Source organism: Ylistrum balloti, unplaced genomic scaffold, assembly GCF_031769215.1.
Source record: "Ylistrum balloti isolate Yb309-2 unplaced genomic scaffold, AGI_CSIRO_Ybal_v1 Utg370636, whole genome shotgun sequence".
NCBI lineage: Eukaryota > Metazoa > Mollusca > Bivalvia > Pectinida > Pectinidae > Ylistrum > Ylistrum balloti.
The window spans coordinates 135538-157548 of NW_026782388.1; the positions used below are offsets into that span (position 1 = coordinate 135538).

The 22011-nt window shown below is 35.0% G+C and overlaps 1 protein-coding gene across 1 annotated transcript; it reads right to left on the bottom strand.

Moving 5' to 3' along the window:
* Positions 1-6884: 6884 nt before the first annotated feature.
* On the bottom strand, positions 6885-20460 carry LOC132557169 (heat shock 70 kDa protein 12A-like). Its single transcript, XM_060221664.1, has 6 exons — positions 20381-20460; positions 18166-18547; positions 16030-16248; positions 10566-10722; positions 8739-9816; positions 6885-7776 (listed from the first exon to the last, which is right to left on the bottom strand). Exons 2-6 carry the CDS (start codon positions 18523-18525, stop codon positions 7761-7763), a joined length of 1830 nt encoding a protein of 609 aa, XP_060077647.1. The 5' UTR covers positions 18526-18547; positions 20381-20460; the 3' UTR covers positions 6885-7760.
* Positions 20461-22011: the final 1551 nt, after the last annotated feature.

Below are 22011 nucleotides of genomic sequence, written 5' to 3' on the forward strand. Positions count from 1 at the left end.
TCTTTCAAGTTTTTTCAGGTATGTTTGAGAACAATGCCCCCAAACATTAGAACAATAATCAAAGTATGGTAAAATGAAACAGTTAAAAAACGTGATTCTTGAAGATACTGGTAAAAATTGTTTAATTCTACACAGTTGGAATATTTTGAAATTTACTTTTTTGATTACTTCTTGGGCGTGTTTATCCCAAGTAAGTGTATCATCTATGCACACGTCTAGTAATTTTTCGTTTTTCACATTTTCTAATTTTGAATCACCAGACTCGTCACATAATATACACAGTTCATTTGACACTCTCTGTTTTCTCTGTTTGCTACCTATCAACATTACTTTTGTTTTTTCTGTATTAATAACCATTTTGTTTGATTCACACCAACTTTTTACATTAGAAAAATCAGATTGCAGACAAGACTCAATAACATCAATATTTTTGTCTGCTTTTTGCATTGATGTGTCATCTGCATACATGAAAATTTCACACTGATTTGAGTAAAGAGGCATATCATTTACGTACAATAAAATTACAACTGCATAACAACAAAGATATAATCCGCAAATATACTCTTCCGTAAATTTAGCATTCTAGTTTCGTTATTGTTTTAATTTCACACAAGTTGAATTGTTGTAAAATACCAAAGATATTGAATCATAATATTTACGTATTAAAGAAGTGAATTTAACATTTGTTATTTTTAACACAAATATGTGAAACCTAACCCAGGTTCATTGATCTTGGTACCATAAGTGTCTTATATTGTTCTTTTTTTTTATCAAGTATAGTAAGTGAAGATAAACTCGGGTAAAAAGAATGGAGTGTGGTTTAATCTTGACACATATACTATACCATACACACACTACACACCCTCACCGTTACATGACACTTTCAAATCTACGGTTACAAGATCCAACTTCCACGAAGATAGGCTAACAGATTTTGAGTAGTTAAACGCACCCATATATCTGTAAAAGTACGGTGGCTGATAAATGCAATTTTCGCAGTTCAAAATGAAAAAAAAAAAACGAAATTTAAGCATTCCATTTTCGCTTTTTCGCGTATTTCTTACAGCACGAAAAAGCGAAAAAGTGAAAAGGGCACTAATCAGCCAGCACAGTAAAGTGCTAATTCCTAACGCTATACATTCTACTATAGACCACCTGACTGCATGTGACTCCATATATAAATAATTTTGAAAACTATACTAAGACCATATTTTAGTTAGAACTATAAGATAATGTAACAAAATAAGATCCGATTAATAATTATGCAGTTAATAACCAATCAGAGTTAATTAATAATATTTTATATAATTGATGATATTTAGTGCAGAGCTATCAAACCGTTTATCGGTCAAGGAATTAGATAAGTACATAGTCTTAGAGATAATATCTTATATAATTGATGATACTATCAAACCGTTTATCGGTCAAGGAATTAGATAAGTACTTAAGGTCTCACGTTAAATATATAACTCAAGCATTTATGGTCAGTTTATAGAACTGGACCTACGTCATTGAATACGTATGAAACTTCAAATTGTGAGATCAGCACGGAGTATTACAAAATTTGGGCTAATTCTGGTAGGGTTAGGAACACTTGACCATTTCACATGCTTGGCAACGTGATCGTTGTCTATAAAATAGGGGCTTGCACTGTTGCTAACAGACTTGGGGAGAACGACTGGCCAGAGAACATCACCAGTGTTACTCTCTCTCCTCATTTCTCATATTCGGCCAACGGAACCTAAAACTTGTTAACTGTAGACTTTATTTCAACTTTTCGAACTCTTTCGTTTTAACTGCATGGGAAGACTGGAGAACTTGTACTACCTGGTTGTATTGTTAAGCACCTGGAGTGTTACGAAGTACTAACTATGAAAAACCACTATACGATGAAATAAACGTTTCGGTCAACCCAAGTAAACACTGTGTTTAGTCATTGTGTTACAATAACTAAACTTTACTTCACCGGAAAACTGCAACTTTCGCCTAGAAACTAATTTTATCATGCGCATCCCTGGGAGGAGTGCAATTGTGTCGACTTCGTAGCAGGGATGTAATTATGATTGGATAAGAAATGAAAACACGTCTACAAAGTAATGATACACAATACTGCACGCATTGCCAGGTCGGACATTCCTGCTGATGAACCAGTGCATTTAGAATCATTCGCAATCAGAAACTGTTCCGAACATGGATTTATTAACACGGTGTAATGCATACATCATTGTTGTTAAATAAACGATATCTTTATCGTAACCGTAGATACACATGATTATCACATCTACGCCATCTTACCTACGAGGTATACCAACATGTACGTGGCTTCACCTTCTCCAACCAAGCGGACGTCTTGGCAACAAATTGTGATACAGCCACTGGTCCAGACCAATCATCAGCTGGTCACCATTCATTCCTTGATGTATGTGAAAAAATAATGGAAGGATTATATATAATAAAGTGTGTTTTCGTGAAATTATATATTACATAGCCACATTGATAATTCTCTCCAGTAAGAAATAAATGAAGTAACTGTAACAAAGATACATACGTAACCATTCCATAATTACTGATATAACATATAACTGACGTTTAGTTATCCACTGTTACAGAAACGCTATTTTATGAAGAGATGTTTATTTCGCAGTGTAGAGAATGAACTGGAGATATGGAGTCGTCTATGCTCTAGCATGTTTAGGGTTAAATAACGTCAATTTATTATTCGTAGTGTTCATCCTACGAATGGAATATGCAATCAGCTGATATTCGTCTTTGGTCTACAACATTGGAACGGAGGGAAGATCATCGTTAGGATCGACATGTTAGCGTATGTCCATCCTCGATACTGCATGGTTTACTATCAATTTCGCACCCCTGGAACATCTCATGGCAAAATTGATCGCACAAGCGAAGTAATTTGATTGGTTCCGAGAGAAAGAACAAAACTGACCAATCACATGCTGATCTGTTCCTATTGAAGGTTACAAAGGAGCAAAACCAAACTTCAAAGCCCTTACAATATACTATTATGCGACCTCGAGATCCGTTTGATATACACACAAGGATCAAACTAGTCTTTTCGCCTTGTCCACAAGGTGTTGTGCATGGAACCTTGTAACCCTTGGAGTATCGAGGATGCTGTATATCTATAAGGGAGTTTGGAATCGGGGTACATAATTATAGGAATAATGATAACATTGCACCACATTGTTTGAATGGAACACTATTATCCACATACGTACGTACGAACTATATTACGTATGAGAGAGTATCACTGCATTTCCGGTAATATTATAATCCCTAACATAAATGAAACTTCAAAGAGACACGACTTATCACCTCATAGATATTACAAGGCTACTTTCGTAACTTTCATAAGTGGACATGCAAATCTTTGATTAATATTGAACAACTTTAACAACCCCCATTCTGCCCTCCTTGTTTTGTCTTTGTAATTGGATTCTCTGATTTTAGACATATCCATTATATAACACGTAAATTGTGTTACAATGTTCGATGTATCAATAAATTAACACTATGCATCATGTACAGAAATGTTCTTGATCTGAAAGTTCCAGATTTTAATTACGTGACGTAAAAGTATGCGAGATTGATTTGTGTTATTTGTTTTTGCAGAAAAAAACCACTTATATACATTGTGCCCCTAGTGTTCATATCATGTAATTAGACAATATATTACTATGATGTCGAGATTTTCCAGCTGTCTATAACGACAACTTCATTACTTCCTTTTGGGGGGACGTCGTACTGGTTTAATGGTATGGTAGTTTCTAGGCTAGGCGGTTTTGTGCCGTTGATCTGGAGTTTATTTTCAATAGTTATTATTTTACACGATTCGTTGATGACAAGTTCATTGTTTGGGTTTCTCAATGATTTTATCACTACTGAATACATTTTGATGTTTTGTCCTATCACAGACGGCGATTGCGTGAATAGCGTTAAAACAAGGATAACAGACGCCGTTTCCTGATCAAAATCAGTAGCGTGTGTTCATACCCCTGGCTTCAGTCGCTGCTCTTGCTATCCTTTACATTGATCCCATTAAGGTGTTTATTGTCATTTGAGGGATATTATTCTAATCCTGAATAAGGACCTTCGTGAGTTGAGCGACGTTATATGGACATTGACGCGCTTCCTACACATCCTGTCCAGCTCCTACAAATGCTCAGTTTGGACAAATTTAGACTGTATGGTGGCCAATAAAGAACTGGGATGTTGTTTTAAGCCAGTTCTATGTCTCATTCTATAATATTACTTGTATTTATGGAAGCAAATACAGTTCTAGGCTTCATTCTGCATGGTGCAGGAGTACCCTGGATGCACGCTTTCCTGAAAATCTGCTAAAACATGCAGTGTCGAGCAGGGTCACAGTCGACTGATTTTTTCTATAACTGAAGAACTTTTTCACAGTGCATGGAGGTAGTTCAGTGTCAAATGTAATCAAATTGTGTCAAAAAGTTTTATTACAAAATCAGAATTTGAATTTCATTTTTTCGCAAGTATATATACATATTTACATATACATATGTTTATTCAAAATAGGTCGTTTGAGGTTTTGACATATTTGATTTCTATGACCTTGATCATGGCCATTATTTGCACAAACTTGGTAGCCCTTTATTACAATTGGTACACACACCAAATAACATGAGCAAGGACCTCTGGGTTATAAAATGTAATGTGACCTGAAAATTGAGTAAAAAGTTATCCATTTAAATTTTTGAAAAAAGTATCATTCAGAGGGGGGAGAGTGGGTGATGGTGGTGTGGTGTTGGTGTGGTGTGGTGTGGTGGTGGTGTGGTGGTGGTGTGGTGTGGTGATGGTGTGGTGTGGTGTGGTGGTGGTGTGGGTGTGGTGTGGGTGTGGTGTGGTGTGGGTATGGTGGTGGTGTGGTGGTGGTGTGGTGTGGTGGTAGTGGTGTGGTGTGGTGGTGGTGTGGTGGTGGTGTGGTGGTGGTGTGGGTGTGGTGTGGGTGTAGTGGTGGTTTGGTGTGGGTGTGTGTGTTATAGAAGTCCTCCATTACCCTCTTTCTAAATGTAAAAAGCAGGAATTCCATAGCACATGTATCCCATTACAGTACTGTACAAACACTCCTACATCATCAGCACAATAACGACATCTAAAACTTTATCTAGTTTTAAAATTGTGATGGAAACATTTCAATTTATCAATGGCACTCTCCTGACAATAAAGAATTTTAATTTTGATCAGAAATGACAAAACCGGTCTCTTTATATCAGATGATAGCTAAACTACATGTCAGCTTTCTGTGTATCAACCAAGAATATGGATAAACTCTCAGATTTTCTACTCACATAGAGGATGCCATCAAATTACAATATCCATTTTGGTTTGCCTTCTGTTCTCCTGAGATGAATAGTTTCTGTCCATTAAACAAAATGTTAATAAAAAGGTGACATGATTTGTTTACTGTGATGTGATCTCTCCATGATATAGAAAATTCTATGGTACAACTCGGTAAACAGATATCATGAGTTTATACACATCCACTGACCAATAGCAGCAACACCATCCATCACAACTTGACATGAAAGTACAGAAGTTGAATTTTTAAGTAAAATTTATAAACAGCACCAAAGTTAGTACCAGCAAAACTAACCTGTGACTCTTAAAACCTTCACAAAATATATGGATTTTAACAAACAACGAAACTGTTTTATGAAGTTAATGTCTCCATACATACTATGCATGCACATGCATTTGCTGTGTGTACGCAATTCAAGTTTGTTGATAATTCTGTTGTTCAATTATGTACCCATATTTGATAAAATTTCAAACAACAAACTGATTACACTGCCAGAACACTGATGTTCCTCAGTGAAGAGATACTTAGCGACGTGAGGAGTCGTGAAGAAGGAAAAGCTGTACCGAGCTTACTAACAAACAGATACAATGTGTATTGAGTATATCGAGAGATAAGGGTTAGTAGACATTCTGTATCACAGTTGGGACATTAGTTCTAGTAATTGCTACTTCACATACAATTGTTTGCAGTTGTATGGGCAGAAAAAGACAATATATCACAACTAAATGTACATGCATGAAAAAACACAGGAATTTTGCCTTGACTGGACTTTATTACATTTTCCTCACAGGAAATTATATCCAAGTACACTTCATTTTATTCCTACAGTAATTATCAATGATACCTGGTACCTGTAATTCACATTAACATGTGTCGTGCTGGCTGTAACATTATAATGAATACAAACTTAATTTATTTTACAACAATTGCGAAACAAGTTATTTTAACTTATACTAATCACTCATGTTGGTCCGGATGTAAGCGTGGGAGGGGTCTTATTGTGGGAGGAAACCCGGGGAAAACCCGCATAGTTGGGCAGGTGACCCCTTACCTTTTTATGTCTGTTCTGGGAATCGAACCCCAGACGACTAGGTAAAGGCGAGTGTGATACCACTGCACCAACGACCATCCAACATTAACATTATAATGTAAATCTATACAAGTCACAGACATTGATGGTAAAAGTATTCAAGTATATTTAAAATTAACATCACACAAAAACTGAAAGGAATTGTACACAAGTACCAGAATAATCATTGTCAATATTATTTGTCACTGGAGACAAGAATATACATCATAGCAGAAATAAGACATACACTCTGTCACAGTGTATCTAAGTCTACAACATAATTCAGTTCAACTGATATCAATTTCATTGATAACATCTAAAATGTATAGGTAACAAATCTCAAAATTTAAAGTAAAAACATGATCTCAAAATAATTAATAGCTATGTACAATACGTAATAAAAATGAAATGTCAATATTCAAAAAAAAAAAAAAAAAGACGATTTTTATTAATTTTTCATTAAGTTAAAAGAATATCTCATGAATACTCTCATGAATACATTACAGATGTATAATAGTATTCATGTGTATATTATACAAATCACACATCCTTAATTATCAATCCACTCATCACAACTAGTGTCATAATTTGTCTCACAATAATCTACATAATTGTGTCACTTATTCATTGATATTTAAATCACAGAATTTCCCCTGGATAATTATTCTGAATAATAATTCATAACTGATGAATGTCATTATCGTTAATTACATTATGACGACCTGACCAGACCCATGAAGGTGGCCAAGCAATCCGGCCAGCTTGTTGTAATTACCAGCTTTCCTCATCATGAACAAACCCATCAGAGTGGAAATTGGACAAGAGCTATCGTTGAAACTACATGTATATATGGAAGTGATAGAGTTTTGTACATGTACTACACTTTTGGATCTGACCAATTACGATATTCATTAGTTCACAAAATTATCCAGGTTCCTTGGTCAATATGCACTTTTGTTCCTTTTTGAAAGTGCAACGTGAAATTTCCATTGCCAACTATGTCAAAATAACCAGTCTTAATCAGCTGTTTACAAGAATGATTTTGATTGGCTGTTGATTTCCTTACATATGAAGTGATGATGACAACACAGGTCTCTACCAAAATTTGATTCAATATTATAAAATGATAATAATTGTTGTGGCCAATAGAAAATTTAAGTTGAAGGACACAAGGAACATATGTCCAGTTCCATGTCTCGGGAGAGCTAAAAACAAGCTTCGGAAAAGTTACAATCAACTCAAGTCCAAGAAAAGTTCCAACACAGCTTAGAAGATATCAAAATCCTGCAGGAGTATTTCTAAGGATTATGAGAATCCCTTTACTTCTTCCGAAGGCTCCATTCTGTCTCAGATTTGGTTCCCACTGAAAAAATTATATTTAAAGAGTATGCAGTGTAAAGGCGATACTAAATTAGTTTACTTAAAAATTACATGAAAATTTCAAAAATATTTCTAATTCTTCTGCAGGATGTCAGACAAAGGTAAATGCAAACCAATTGTATAATAGTTCCAAATGTGAATTTTATCAGGGAATTCCAAGCATGCAGTGTGTTGTTGTAATTCAGAAAGACAACATTTGAAATTGTATGTGCATCTGCATCTTGGATTACCTTTATTTGATATTAATAGCAGGAAATGTGACAATTCAGTCGGTCATCGCATTGGCCTACACAACCTCAAATAAAGATATAAAATGTGTGGTATGATGCTCCCTACCACAGAGGGGTTTATCTTTCTCAGGAACCCAACAAACTGAAAGATTTGCGTAAATGTGGTTGTGTACTTGGGAAAAACACTTTACAATAATTGCTGTAGATGGAATGTGACAGGCCTCGTGTGTGTGTTGTTCATGGAAGTAAATGTAGCCACCAGTTACTACAAAGAGATCCCACATCAAAACAATCCTGGCTGTTCAAGAGGTGGTATTATACCCAGTAAACAAACAGTCATTAACAGCAAACAGCAAAGTAACTTTAAACTTCCAAAATCTACATTTCCTGCTTTACAAGATCAAACCTCTCTATTGACTAGCATTGTATCTGTTCGGTTTAAATCAAATCAAATTTTATTCCAATGTTGCAGCCCTAGTTTAAAATGTCACTACACCTAAAAATCCAAATCTTCTGGGACCTGATAGTGATGAGCAATTTTTAGTCAAAAGTCAAAATAAGGTGGGCCAACCTATATCAAATTGAAATAATATATATATGTTGAAAACTGGAGGATTCATTTTCAGTTTTGAAGGGTCTAGGGCCACTTCAGGATTATCCGAGATGCTGGGTTAAAATCAACATGTCTTACATCGTGTAGGTTGCTGATATTTACAGAAGGTTGAGTGTTGCTTCATACTCTTGACTTGTGGCCAAATCCTTGGCCTTGACCCTTAGCTCTGTCTCTCCAAATATCAGTGTCTCCTCAATCTCTACAGCTTGAGTACTGTTGGCTGGTCGGGCAAATGGCACTCTCAGTATCCCAAGTTGATGGCAGCTGGGGTCATCCACAAAGGTAGGGTTCCGTTCAGTGGATGCATACACTGTACATTCCAGTGAATTCTCTGAAGGATTCAGCACCTGAAATACCTGGGCTTCTCTATGACCTGGAGTCACCTGTTGTCCAATTTCAATGAATTTGAAAAATACATCTCTGCACCGAACTGACGTACCTACAGTAACTCTCTTCGCTTGAGGATGGTACCGGTCATTAAACATCGGCCAGCTCTGTATCCCGTATGTGTATCTGGCCACGCGACCAGATATTGCCCGAGGAATGTGACCAAATAGTACTGCACCTTTCAGCACTGCCAGACCAGCATCTTCTGGAATAATGATCCTATTCTGTTTAAGTTTATTTCTTATTGAAGCCTGCAGAATTTCACATTCTGAGAATCCACCGACCATCAATATATTTTTCACATGGGAAAAGTCACTTTGGTTCAAAATACCTTCCATGTGTTTGATTATACCATCAACAGCTGGTTTAAAAAGTTTCACAAATTCTTTGTGTGAAATATGCAGTTTTTGATTTTTTTTTGCAAAATTAACCTCGTTTCCATATATTGAATTTGGTACCACATCATTTAAAGTTAGTTTTTGTCCCCTGGGTGAATTCTTTTTCACTACATCATTTAAACTAACTGGCATAGTCATAGTTACTTTGTTAGATTTTCCCTCGTCACTGGTAACAGACCTTTTCTTTGTTTCAAATTCCCTAAAAATGTCTATGAAGTCTTCCATGCATTCATTTTTGAACTTTTCAATTGTGTCTTTTCCAACAACATCTTCAAGAAATGACTTGAATGCATCGTCCACATTTTTACCCCCAAATGCACCACCAGTAGCAGCAAGTAACTCTTTCAGTGAATCGTCGGGCTGTTTCTCATGAACTGTGATGTCAGCAGTCCCTCCTGCAAAACATACCAGAAAATAAAAACAAGAGGCCCATAGGGTCTGTATCACTCGCCTGGCTTTGCTTGACTGAATTTTTTTCTTCAAAACTAAAGTAAATGGAATTTTAAATACCAAACTACAAAAAACATAGATCTTCTTATTGGAACCAAACCCTGTGTCCTAAAGGGGTCAGCAAAACCATTCAAAGTTCAGACCAAATCTTTGCAACAGAAGAAGTAGGATTTTAAAGAATATTGGGCCCCACACTTCCCTCGTAAAGGGAGCCAAGACCCATCTTTATACAAAATTTTGATACATTAGTACATAACATTGTATCCAGTTATGCTCCCAGGTGCATAAGATATTTTCAAATTGGGAAACAAGGAGAAAATGACAAAACACATGTTATTGAATGAAAAAAATGTTTTGCTTTATAATGTCAAAGTAAATGTTGTTTTTTCAAGAGGTATACAACTTTCCAAATAATATTGAAAACTCTGGACAGGGTTCTGTCAATTCTAAACATCAATGAAAATTCTGATGCCTTACCACCTAATTAGAGTACATGATATCAAACCAACTACATTTAGGAGGTATCATAACTGATTTCTTGTATTTCAAGTGTATGTTGAGCAACACTAAGGACGCATCTGTGAAAAGAGACTGACATTTTCAGTAGAAAATGAGGTGCAATATTATATATACATGTACATGTATAATCTGTTATTATTGTTATTCAAACTTAATCCTTCATATTCTTTCTCACCTCCAATGTCTACCACCATGTAGCAGTTGCTGGATCCAGTACTTTTCCTGAACTGTTCCTTCTCATCATTTTCATCCTTCAATGAGTGATATTGACAGTAGAGAGAGGCAGCCTCAGGCTCCAGGGCTATAGTCAAGTTGTCTTTTGAAATTCCAGCCTGAAATCAAAAGGGCTTAACTAATGACTAAGGGGAACATACATAGGAAATCTCAGAAAGGTCGACTCGTACTTCTAAAACAAAAGTGATAACAAATTTTCATAAGCAAAATCCAAGATGAGCACCAGTCATTTAAATGTTTGAGATTTGAGAAAGATCCATCCAGTACTTCTCAAAAAATAGCAAACTTTCCTTTTGAAATTCAAAAATGGCCACCTGTCAGTCATTCTTTTACATCAATGACATAAAAAATCAAAGTACTGAAAGTGCTGGTATGCTAAGACCATTAAAAAATAAATTCTTTGTTATTAGCTTGCTATATACTGAAACCAACTATATGCAATCGGTAAATCATTGCAGCCCATAAAAAATGACCAGCAGATATCAGAAATAACAAGCATAGTAGTATTACTTATGTAATACATGTCCCAAGTAGGCTCCATGATGCAATGACAGGGAAGTTGTCCATTTCTTTGGATACATTGTAGGGAATGTTGATCATGGACACCATATTATCACTTTAAAGACTGTGTATCCTATTGGTTTAAGACCATTAGTTAGACCATCATGCAAATAACATGCTACATACAAATATTGGACAGCTTCATTTTCCAGATTGTTTGTAAATGACTGCATAAGAGTGCCAATTTTCTAAAACAAACATGACTTGTCACCATAACTTAAAATAGAAGATGCCTATTCTTCCAGAAAACCTTGTCTTATTCTCCTTGTACTTTTTCTGGGAATCTTCAAGTAGATATTGACTTTGTTCCAATTTTTCATGTTTATATATTCTTTGTTCTCTAAAACTTGTCACAAGATATTTTATTCCTCTTGTATTATCATTTTTTTAACATCCTTACAGTGACCTTGAATCTTGAAATTTACAAGATGTGAATATCTTTTAGGTTGTGAAATTTGATAGAAAAACGAGGGTAATACAATGGAAAAACACCCCCACGCAACTATCCGTTTTTTGACTGTGACCTTGATCTTTGATATCTGACCCTGAATTTCTAAAGAAACCGACTTCTCCTCACAAGGGATACATGTTCCAAATTTGATTAAGGTATACTAACCGTCTTGGTCTCAATGCGTTTACAAGGTAATCATATAGTACTTATGCAAGTACTGTGACCTCTACATTCAATACTCAAAATCATTACTATATCCTCTCCACATTGCCCAGGGATAACTGAAACTGTAATCCAAATGATAACTAATACCCCCATCACCCACAGCCTTAGTTATCTCCCCATGGTGACCTTTTGCAAAAAAACATCCTCTGAAACACAGCGGCATGTGCACATGTTCCCTAATATTCCTGCGAAGTTTTGTTGAAATTGGTCCACAAGTTTAGAAGTTGACCGACATGCAAAACCTGTCTATATTGACCAGATGCCATGGCAATCAATATTTCCAGGGGAAAATGGTGCATGCACATCTACACATTGTCCCGAATATTACTGTAGTTTCATTGGAGTTGTCTAGACAAGATGTGTCTACAGACAGACAAACAGATGGATGGACAGATAGACAACTTGATTCGATTTACCCACCCTTTTGGTGGTATAAGAATGCACAAGAGTGCTTACAAATTCCATGTGGACAGACATCATGGAAAAATAATAATGATAATAATAAAAATAAAAACATGATAAAGATGCTTATATCTTGTTTTCTTTATTCAGTATACTTTCCATGCTTTGATCAGCAATGTAATCGTGTCATGTCAATATCCTAGTACAAGATTGCATACACAAAATTGTTGTAGGTAGACTTTTAAGATAAATAAAAAAAAATACATGTCTAAGTTTAAATGAAGGTTTTAAACAGAAGTTGTATTATGTTCAGTATACAGTGATTTTTCTAGACAATTGTAAACTATAAACTCGGTATACAGCGATCTTTTCTACACATTTGTAAACAACAAACTCAGTATGCGGTGATCTTTTCTACAAAAAGTTTTTTTATATATTGTATATACATAACTCAGAAAAAAAAAATAAGTAAACCTTTCTATGTACACTACAAACTCAGTATACAGTGAGCCTTTCTACATAAACTTGGTATAACTAGTGAATCTTTCTACTTAAGTAAATTGAAGATTGTAAAGAAATTTACTACAAATGCAGCATACAATGATCTTTTCCACATTTTTTTAGTTTCTGCCATTTGTTGATTCTTCTTTTGTGATGATAATTATATTGCCGCCTTTAGAGAGTACTGTGACCTTAAAAGGCAACATGGTTGTTAGCATATCCTCAAGTGATTAACCATCTTCAACATCTAATTGGAGGTCGGAAAGAAGGACGTTTTTCTCCACCATAAGGTCCTCAAATCCATTGTTGGTCACAATGGCCAATTCCAAGTTAGAATAATCAAGAGATACCTTCTACCATTCCAGATTTCATTTCTTCAGGGACATCCACCTGCTGAAAGAGAGTAAAGCAAATAAATAACTATATTTCTTTATTGCTATGATTATGTGCAAGAAATATACACTTCTGTATAAGCTTATAGTCTTGAACTTCCCAATAGGAGTCTATATTAAATATAATTAATTGTTTTGACATTCAGGACTGTCAAATTATGAAGTGATGGACAGCTAGAAAATAAGAATATCTTGACCATGGTCATACAGTGATTGAATCAAAAAGTTAAATTCATGAGATAAATCTGTGCAGTATGATAATTTATTTTGACGTTTGTATTTCAAAAATCATTATGACTTGAAAGGTAATGTGTAATTTAATTAATTACATTGGACTGTCATGCAATGGCAATGCCATTTTCATAATGTAATTGTAATTTCATTAATTACATCATCATGTAATTGAACCCATGCCTGTTACAAACAGTAGCTGTCCTAACTGATCCTAAAATTAAATTTGGCTATGTCTATCACAAAATCAATGTTGGCTGTCTATTACAAATGCCATATTTAGCTACAGTAGAGGTATTTCAAAAATGTATGTCATTGTAACTGAAAGGACACAATTAATGGTTACTTAACCAGAACTACAGTTCTGAACAAACCACTACAAAGCCTGGTTAACTGTACTAAGAAAATGTCCTCTCAATTAATCAATTTCATTGATTATTGACATCTTATTGTTGTACTTACAGTCACTTGAGTTTCTTAAAAGTTGCAATTTGACTTTTAATAAGGCCCAAAATGATAATACTGCAATGTCTTAATTAGCTCTCGAGGGGTATTGGTTAGACTATTTATCTCATTTCATTCCATTCACCATGAAAACAAAACTCTAAAAAACAGTCGACAATTAATGACAAATATTGAGCCTAGGGCTGGGTGAAATTGATGAATCAAAAGTGTTGAACTGAAAGTGGACGCAGTTGACATAATACTGAAATTTCTGAGATGAACAAATACAGTACATATATCAAAAAGTTCAATTGTACCAATAATACTTTACACATTCACACTGGGACTTTACACATTCACACTGGAACTTTACACATTCACACTGGGACCTAACACTTTGCTAGGTTTATCCTAATCTTTATTAAAATACTTTCCGGGAATCAGATGTTAATTGACATCTTCATTATTCCTAATCTTCATATTGTAATCGTTCACATGCATCACTCTTCAACAGAATCAACGAGACATCATGTCAGAAAGACAAAAACTAAAATTAAGCTAAAACTATATATATTAACTTCACATGTAAACCTTAAAATTAGCATAGCTGTAGAGTTCCCGTATGATTTCATACTCTGGCCTTTGGCCGTTGGGGTACTTATAAATTATCCCCGATCAGAAATTTGAAAGAGCTAGACCTACAATAGCGCGGACAGTGACCGATATTTTAAAGTAAAATCGATATATTACCCAGACAGATTCCTAGATCTATTCACGGTAGCGTAAGTAGTACAGTACAATATTACGGATAAGTTTTTTTTCTGGTTAATTTCCGATCTGTTGGGCCACTGACAGAAGTGACTGCGATGAGACCATTATGAAACGATCATTCCAAAATAAATCCATTTCAAAATACTGAAATACTTTACGGAAGCAACAAAAATGTGCTAGATGCTTACATAACATTTTTCAAATGCATACTGCTTCAAGGGAAAAGTCTTGAAAATATTTTGAAAAAAAAGTGCTATGGCGGCAGTGCCCAGCTTGCGCGTCGCCGTCAAGCCTAAATTCAATAGACGCGAAGGCTCCTTCCCAATGAATTGTTGCAAAAAATGCAATTGATAGTTCAGTATAAGTATTGACTTCAAATTCAGCTAACATATATATATATAGTGATACTTACCTACATGAATTACCCGCCATCTTCTTTCAGCCGCCGTCTTCTTTCAGGGTCCAGCAGCACAGAGCACCCCGGCTGTTTCCGTCAAAATTTTATGCTACTCTAAATCATTCTTATTTTAGTTTCATTTTTATTTTCAACTACATATATCAGTATTTTTAATAGTTATCAACAGTATTAAACGGGAAGTAAATTTTCGAAAAAAGAAAAATAGAAAGATATACAAATGTATATGACTCCCACAATGCATCGCGCGGAAAAGAAAGTTAAGCCGCCATATTGGCATCGCCTCGCAAAATTTACCACCATAAACGTGAGTCTTTGTCATTGTATTTACAAATTTCGATGTCTGATTATCATTAATACACAACACAAAACATTTTCTTGATGTACAGGTAATGAAGAAAATGTCGATAAGGTTGTTTCATTTAATGACTAGCATCAGCAACTTGTAGGGGCGATAATCCAATGATTACGGTAATGTCCGGCAGATGGAGTAGGAGTAAACTTTCGATTTATGAACCAATGAAAATGAAGTACTGATACTCAGCCTCAGGGGCGATAGCAACATGCTGAAGAGCATTGAAAATGCTCTTAGCATAATGAGTGGGGAAGGGGAGTGGGGGGGCAGATCTACATAACTTTAAGTAAGATTCAACATATACTTCACAAAATAGCAATAATAACCAATTTTCATAGTAAAAATCCCAGATGGCAACCTGTCAGCAATTTTGTTTTTCGATCAGTCCCAAAATCAAAGCAGCACAACTAGGGACCAAGGGCTACCTACACATGTAATTTGGAAAAAAAATCCCGTTAAGATTTCTCATGAATCAGTGATTTACAAGAACTTTTCATGGAAGTATGGTTGGACCTACGACCACTGATGTAAGGCAATTTGAAGAAATGGGCTACAATAAGTAGCAACAATCAGTTCTTTCCATTATGTACAAAAATATGTTTCAAATAATCATGTACCTGTTCAATGTAAAATTTTGCTGTGTATTGTTCTTCTTACCGTTATAGCTGCTAAACGCATGAACTGCTTTGCGTTGTCATTCCAAATAGCCGGGACTGTTAACACAAATCTGATGTCTCCTAGTGTAATCCCGTCAAAGGAATCAGACAATGTTTTAAACAAGTGGTCCTTCAGGTATCGTATAGCATGGGTGAACACATCTATGGCAGGTAACGTCTTGCCCATCTCATCCTGGACATTTGTGGTCATACTAAGGTCCTGTAGACAAATTTGATATTTACAAAGTCATCATTGCTTGGATTTTTTCCATTTCAAATTGCTAATTTGAAATTGATTTTATAAGTAACAAGCAGCTCATAGGGTCATTCACAAAGTCATCATTGCTTGTATTTTTTTTCTTTTTAATTTTCTAATTTGAAATTGATTCTATAAATAACAAGCAGCTCACAGGGCCTTTATTGCTCATCTGACTTTGCTTGGCTGAAATTGCTTCATCAAAACTAAAGGAAAAGGAATTCTAAATATCCAAACTTAACAACGTTTCTATATCTGTATTGGGCCCAACTTTCTGTCTCTAGGGAGACAGGCATACAATTCACACTTCACATAAAAATCCTGCCATTCCTACAAAGAAGAAGGATTTAAAAGAATCTGTTCTATTTCTCCTGCCCCTCCCACCTCAGGCCTCCAAGACCCACAATTTAATTCAATACAAAACTGATTTCCCTTCCACCATGAGTGCTTCAGACTAAATAAAGGCAAAATCAAACCATTCCTACAGGAGGAGTAAGATTTTTTTAGAAGAATTTTCTATATTTCTCCTATTGGGCCCAGCCTCTTTGCCCCAAGAGGCCAAGATCCATTGTTTATACTACCAATACAAAACTCATTTCCTTTAACCCAAGAAATCTTCAGATCAAAATTTGGCAAAATCCAGTAATTCCTACAGGAGTAGGATTTTAAAAAAATTCACACTATTTCCCTAATTGGACCCGAACCTAGGGGGTCGAGACCCACTGTTTATACGGTTTATGCCTCTCAGGCCCACCATTTATGCAAAATGCAAGATGCTTCAGGCTAAACTTGGACAAAATACCTCCAAACACAACAGAATCATAAGAATTTTAAAACTATCATAAATTACTCCATTTCTTCTGTTTGGCCCCAACATTAATGCCCCAGAGGAACCAGAACCACCATTCATATAAATGTGGGTCCCTTTCACCCAAGAATACTCTTGAAATTCCACACAAAATTCAATCATTCCTACAGCTAAGACAGATTTAAGGATCTTCCTGAAATTTTGCAATTTGATCCCCATCCCTCACATCCCTGGAAACAAAAAAAAACATTTATGCAAAATTGTTTTTTGTTCAACTTAGAATGCGTTAGACCAAATTTGAATAAAATTCACTTGTATACTAGACAACTAACGCAGCTGTAAGGCATAACACTTATCAGTCCTTGGGACCTGGTAAGCTAAGAATATGATCAAACTAAAATTAGATACAAAAAACAGCCCAATGCTTCAAAGTTTTCTCATTTTTTATGATAATCAAATACAGCATGTAAGAAACTTTTAAAATTGTAAATTTTTAACTGTATACGTGAAAAAGAAGCACAATTGGTCAGTATTGATCTCTTACTTTGCTGCTCATACAGAGAAGACTTAACTGAAAAAGTTTATTGTGATTACTTTCAAGATAATCCTAAATATCACACTCCCTCTTTACAGTATGTTGCTGGTGAAATAAAAAAAAATTTGAATTTTTTGAAATGGAGAAGATTTTAGAACATTTAATCTGGCACCTCTTACTTAAGAAATGGGTCAAGGTCATTCACTTGAACAATATAAGTAGTCCTCATCCAATAATCCTACTAACCCAATATCTCTGTTATTGAGAAGAAGTTGTTTGAGAAATTTTAAAACTTCTCATAATATATGACTTTGAATATGAATGGAATATCTTTTTTATAATTTTTAATTGATAAACCTGGTTTCTTGGAATTGATTTTAACAAACTCTTTAAAAACATCTGGCTTTCAGCACTAACTGTCTACTAAATCATTTAATTACAGGTACAATGTATTAAAAAAATATTCCTTGTGAATCCATGTTGCTGGTATTTTAAGACTGTAAATAATAAATGATTTTACATATTTTTTCAAACAAACCTTGTTGTTGTGTAGTACCATCTTAAAGCGATGGAAGTAGTAATATTTCCTGTAACCTTCTTCTTCATTCTCTTCATCACTGTCATCGTCATCGCTTTCACCTGCAAGATGTATGAAATCATTTTCTGCTTCATATCCAAATGACTTGAATGATTTGTCCGGGTTCAGCAATAGACATGTTGGTGCTTTATGAGATATAAGAGACTTGGCCCCAGCATTCCAGTGATTAGCACTGATTTTCAGAGGATCCTTTTCAAAGTCGTCTTTGGCCGAGAAAGCGTAGCCGGAATATGTTGTACCAAAGTCAATAGCAGCAACAAAAAGGTTAGGACACGCACTTTTCTTCATTGCCTGTGCCATGGTTGGAATATAATTTCTTCATCTGTAGAAAAAAAAACATAACAGTGTAAAAAAATGTCATCCGTTGTATCATTTATTTGTTAAGGTTTTACAAACATTGAGATGATATTGTCTGACAAACTAACACAGACTGACACGCTGGTGGACTGTATAAACCTTAGATGTTTATTGAATTGTACATTGTATATTACATCTAATCATGTTTTAAAATAATTGACATTTGAAAATTTCAGGGGTCAAATCATAAATCTAAAAGGTCAAAACAAATGTCACATATAGGCATGTCCCTTTAAACTCAATAGTTGAACTCACTTTTGGAAGTCAAAAACATACTCTCAAGGCCATTTCTAAAATAGTCTTTGTTTCACATTGACAGACTCATCATTGGAGAAATTTTCTTATGATTTTCTAGCTAAATACTTTGTTACATAAATGTATTGCCATTTCAGCTTACGATTTGCTTTCATCATGCATTCCGCAATATTTACTTCACTATTTTTACGCTCGTCAGTATATACATAGTGTATATCTGTTTTTTAGTTACATCCGTGAATTTTCCATGCTTAGATATTTCATTTGTGTTTTGTTTCTAACTTGTTATATATATATATATATGTTTGCTCGTAAATTACCTCTAAACAGCAATTTTTTTTTTTAAATGTACATCTGTACAGACTTTCAAAAAATAAAGCTAACATCTTGTACTCCCCCTGTTGGAAATACAGAACAAAAGTCTTGATAGAATAACAAAGAAAATCTAAGATCAAGACCCTAGAACAAAGAGACTTAAATCAATAGCTACCATGTAGCCAGGTATTTAGAGCAAAACAGTGTATTTATACATATATATTTTCAGACAGTTTAGGATACTTCATAAATACAATGAATGGGCACTGACGTATGTTGTGTATAAGATGGTACAGAGTCAACCAATTTTTTAGGCTGCACTATGATCCTATGTACACTAAGGTCGAAAATAGTGTGACAAGATGGTAAACAGATTATATCGACGGAAAAAAATTAGGTCCTGTATTCATGAAACCGTTCTCATGCTCAAGCATGAATTTTGTGTTCAAGCCTTATGTCTTGTTTAAGTTAAAGATTAATAAATAAGACTGATTTTGCCAAAGATTTAAAAACAATTTTGAAAGGACTTCAAGTCAAAGCTATATTCAAGGTTTAAATTTGACATTTTTATTATTTTATATGATTTAGGTGAATTATAATAAAAAAAATTATTTGAGCACAAAATATATGCTTGAGCATGAAAATGGTTTCATGAATACGGGCACAGATGGTAACAATGTACTGTAGTCAATTTGGCTACGCTTTTTGACTTTAAAGTAGTATACATATTTCACGATCCAGAACTCGGGGAATTAAACCTGTCCACTGATCACTTTGAGCTAACTGTTGTGAATAGGTCTCCGTGACTTCATGATAGCATAATGATACAACGTGTACACATACATGATTCCGAATCTTATATCCAATGTACAGTGACATCTTCATGCAACACATTTTCTTGATAAACAATTCATTTCCTGGATCTTAAATCAAGTCACCCTATCACACATGACCGAAAGAGTGTGCAAGTTGTTGCCAATATTCTTACACTTACAATGTTTTTAAATATTGATTGAACAAAAACGAACAAACAAAACAATGTCGTTTTAACGTCTATAAAAACTTTGTAAAGTTACTTTCGATATCGCTATGTCGACTATTATATAGTTGGTTTCAACTTCCTGTTTGTAGGTTTCCTATAGCTAGATTTACGAATTTAAGGTGTTTTTGTTGGATGGTATAATGAACGATTAATATCTCTGATCAGTGACAAAATTTTGATACATACCGGAAATTTTAAGGTCGACACGCGTTATGACAAAATGTCACCAACCATTTATGTGGAATCGAATCCGACGTACAGTGGCGAAATAGCACCGGATATGCTCCCTTGTATGTAAATTTTGCGCGTGCGTCAACGTTCTATCGCAAGTGCTCATCATATTAAAGAAATAACATGATATTTTGTCAGATTTAGGTGGAATATTTTTTTCTTATTTATTATTGTTATTATTTCAGTGTTTTTGTATTTTATGCCCTGGATCAAAGGACTGAGGCATCTTTTTTGTGTCAGTTATCTGCCTGTTTGTATGTCTGCTGTCAACATAAACATTACCCCTTACCCAAAACCATTGCACCCCAAGAGGTAAGTCTTTCATGTTTGGCATGTTTGCTACTTTTGACCATTTGATATCGACCGTGACCTTTGACCTACATTTAAAAAAATATTGACCATAACTATTGAACTGAAACCGCCAAAGCATTTTTTACTACAATGTTGATGAAGGCAAAGTGTGGACGCTTTTCACATATGTCTGACACACAGTACAGCTTTAATGTCCCATTTCAGAATTTAGGTTGCAATCGGGGACATATCATTTCTTTAACTTCTTACTTTGTTTTGCCTTGTTTACTGTTTGTATGGTTTTTTTTATACCTTATTTGTTTGATTTAGGAAAAGTTTATTTCAAAACACAATGTGATCACTAATTTGATTTTCTTATGTGAATGGTTTTTGTGGAGCACTTGTAGATACCATGTGAAATTAAAAAAACACATGTAAATGAATTGTCCATATTCAATATTCCAAACAGTTACAACTGAATATAGTTATATCCAGCCTGTAGTTTTTGTGAGTTGCCTCTCGTTCTCGCTCCTCTATGATGGCCAAATTACCCGGGTAGTGGTAACTTTATTTTTTATGAAAATTGTTCATAATTTTGTCAACGTTTATGAGATCTACGATCAGTCGCCTATATATAAGTGTCGGGATCACCAGCTTCTTCAAAAGTATATGGTGGATCTTTGAGAACAGGAATTAGCTTTTTCGTCCTTCTTTCCACTCTCTCGATCGATACGTTGTCATTTACTTGGTGTGGGCGCCACCCATTAGCGGCATATTCCAAGTGCGGGCACTTTATGCTAGATCTTCTATGTCCTTCTCAAATGTGGTGTTTTCTAATCTCACTTTTCCTTTAGCTTTAGTCATAAGTCCATGTTTCTGTTCCACTTCTTTTTATTATTAAAATTATACATTTAAGAGTATGAAAAGTTGTGGGTTTTTTTCATAAACTTAATGATGAGTGAAAATCGCGAAATTCTTGTAGTTCACACAAATAACATCACAAGTTAGAGTCCATTGAAACAGACATATATGTTTCTTGTCTCAGTTGGATTTCCACGACACGTCCTGTTCACCAATGGCCTGGATTTCACCAATATGCAAGTTACCTTCATAAACAACGACAACACATTAATAGTACGACCCTGTATCAATGGATCATCGCGACATCGTTTCTCAATACCAGAATCCGCAACCATTTTTGTCTCGGGCGATGTGAACAGAATCACTGGTATTGAATGGAGTACATGCGTCATGTGGATTGAAAGGCAGCAGTGGTGTTCATAGTTGTTGGGGCT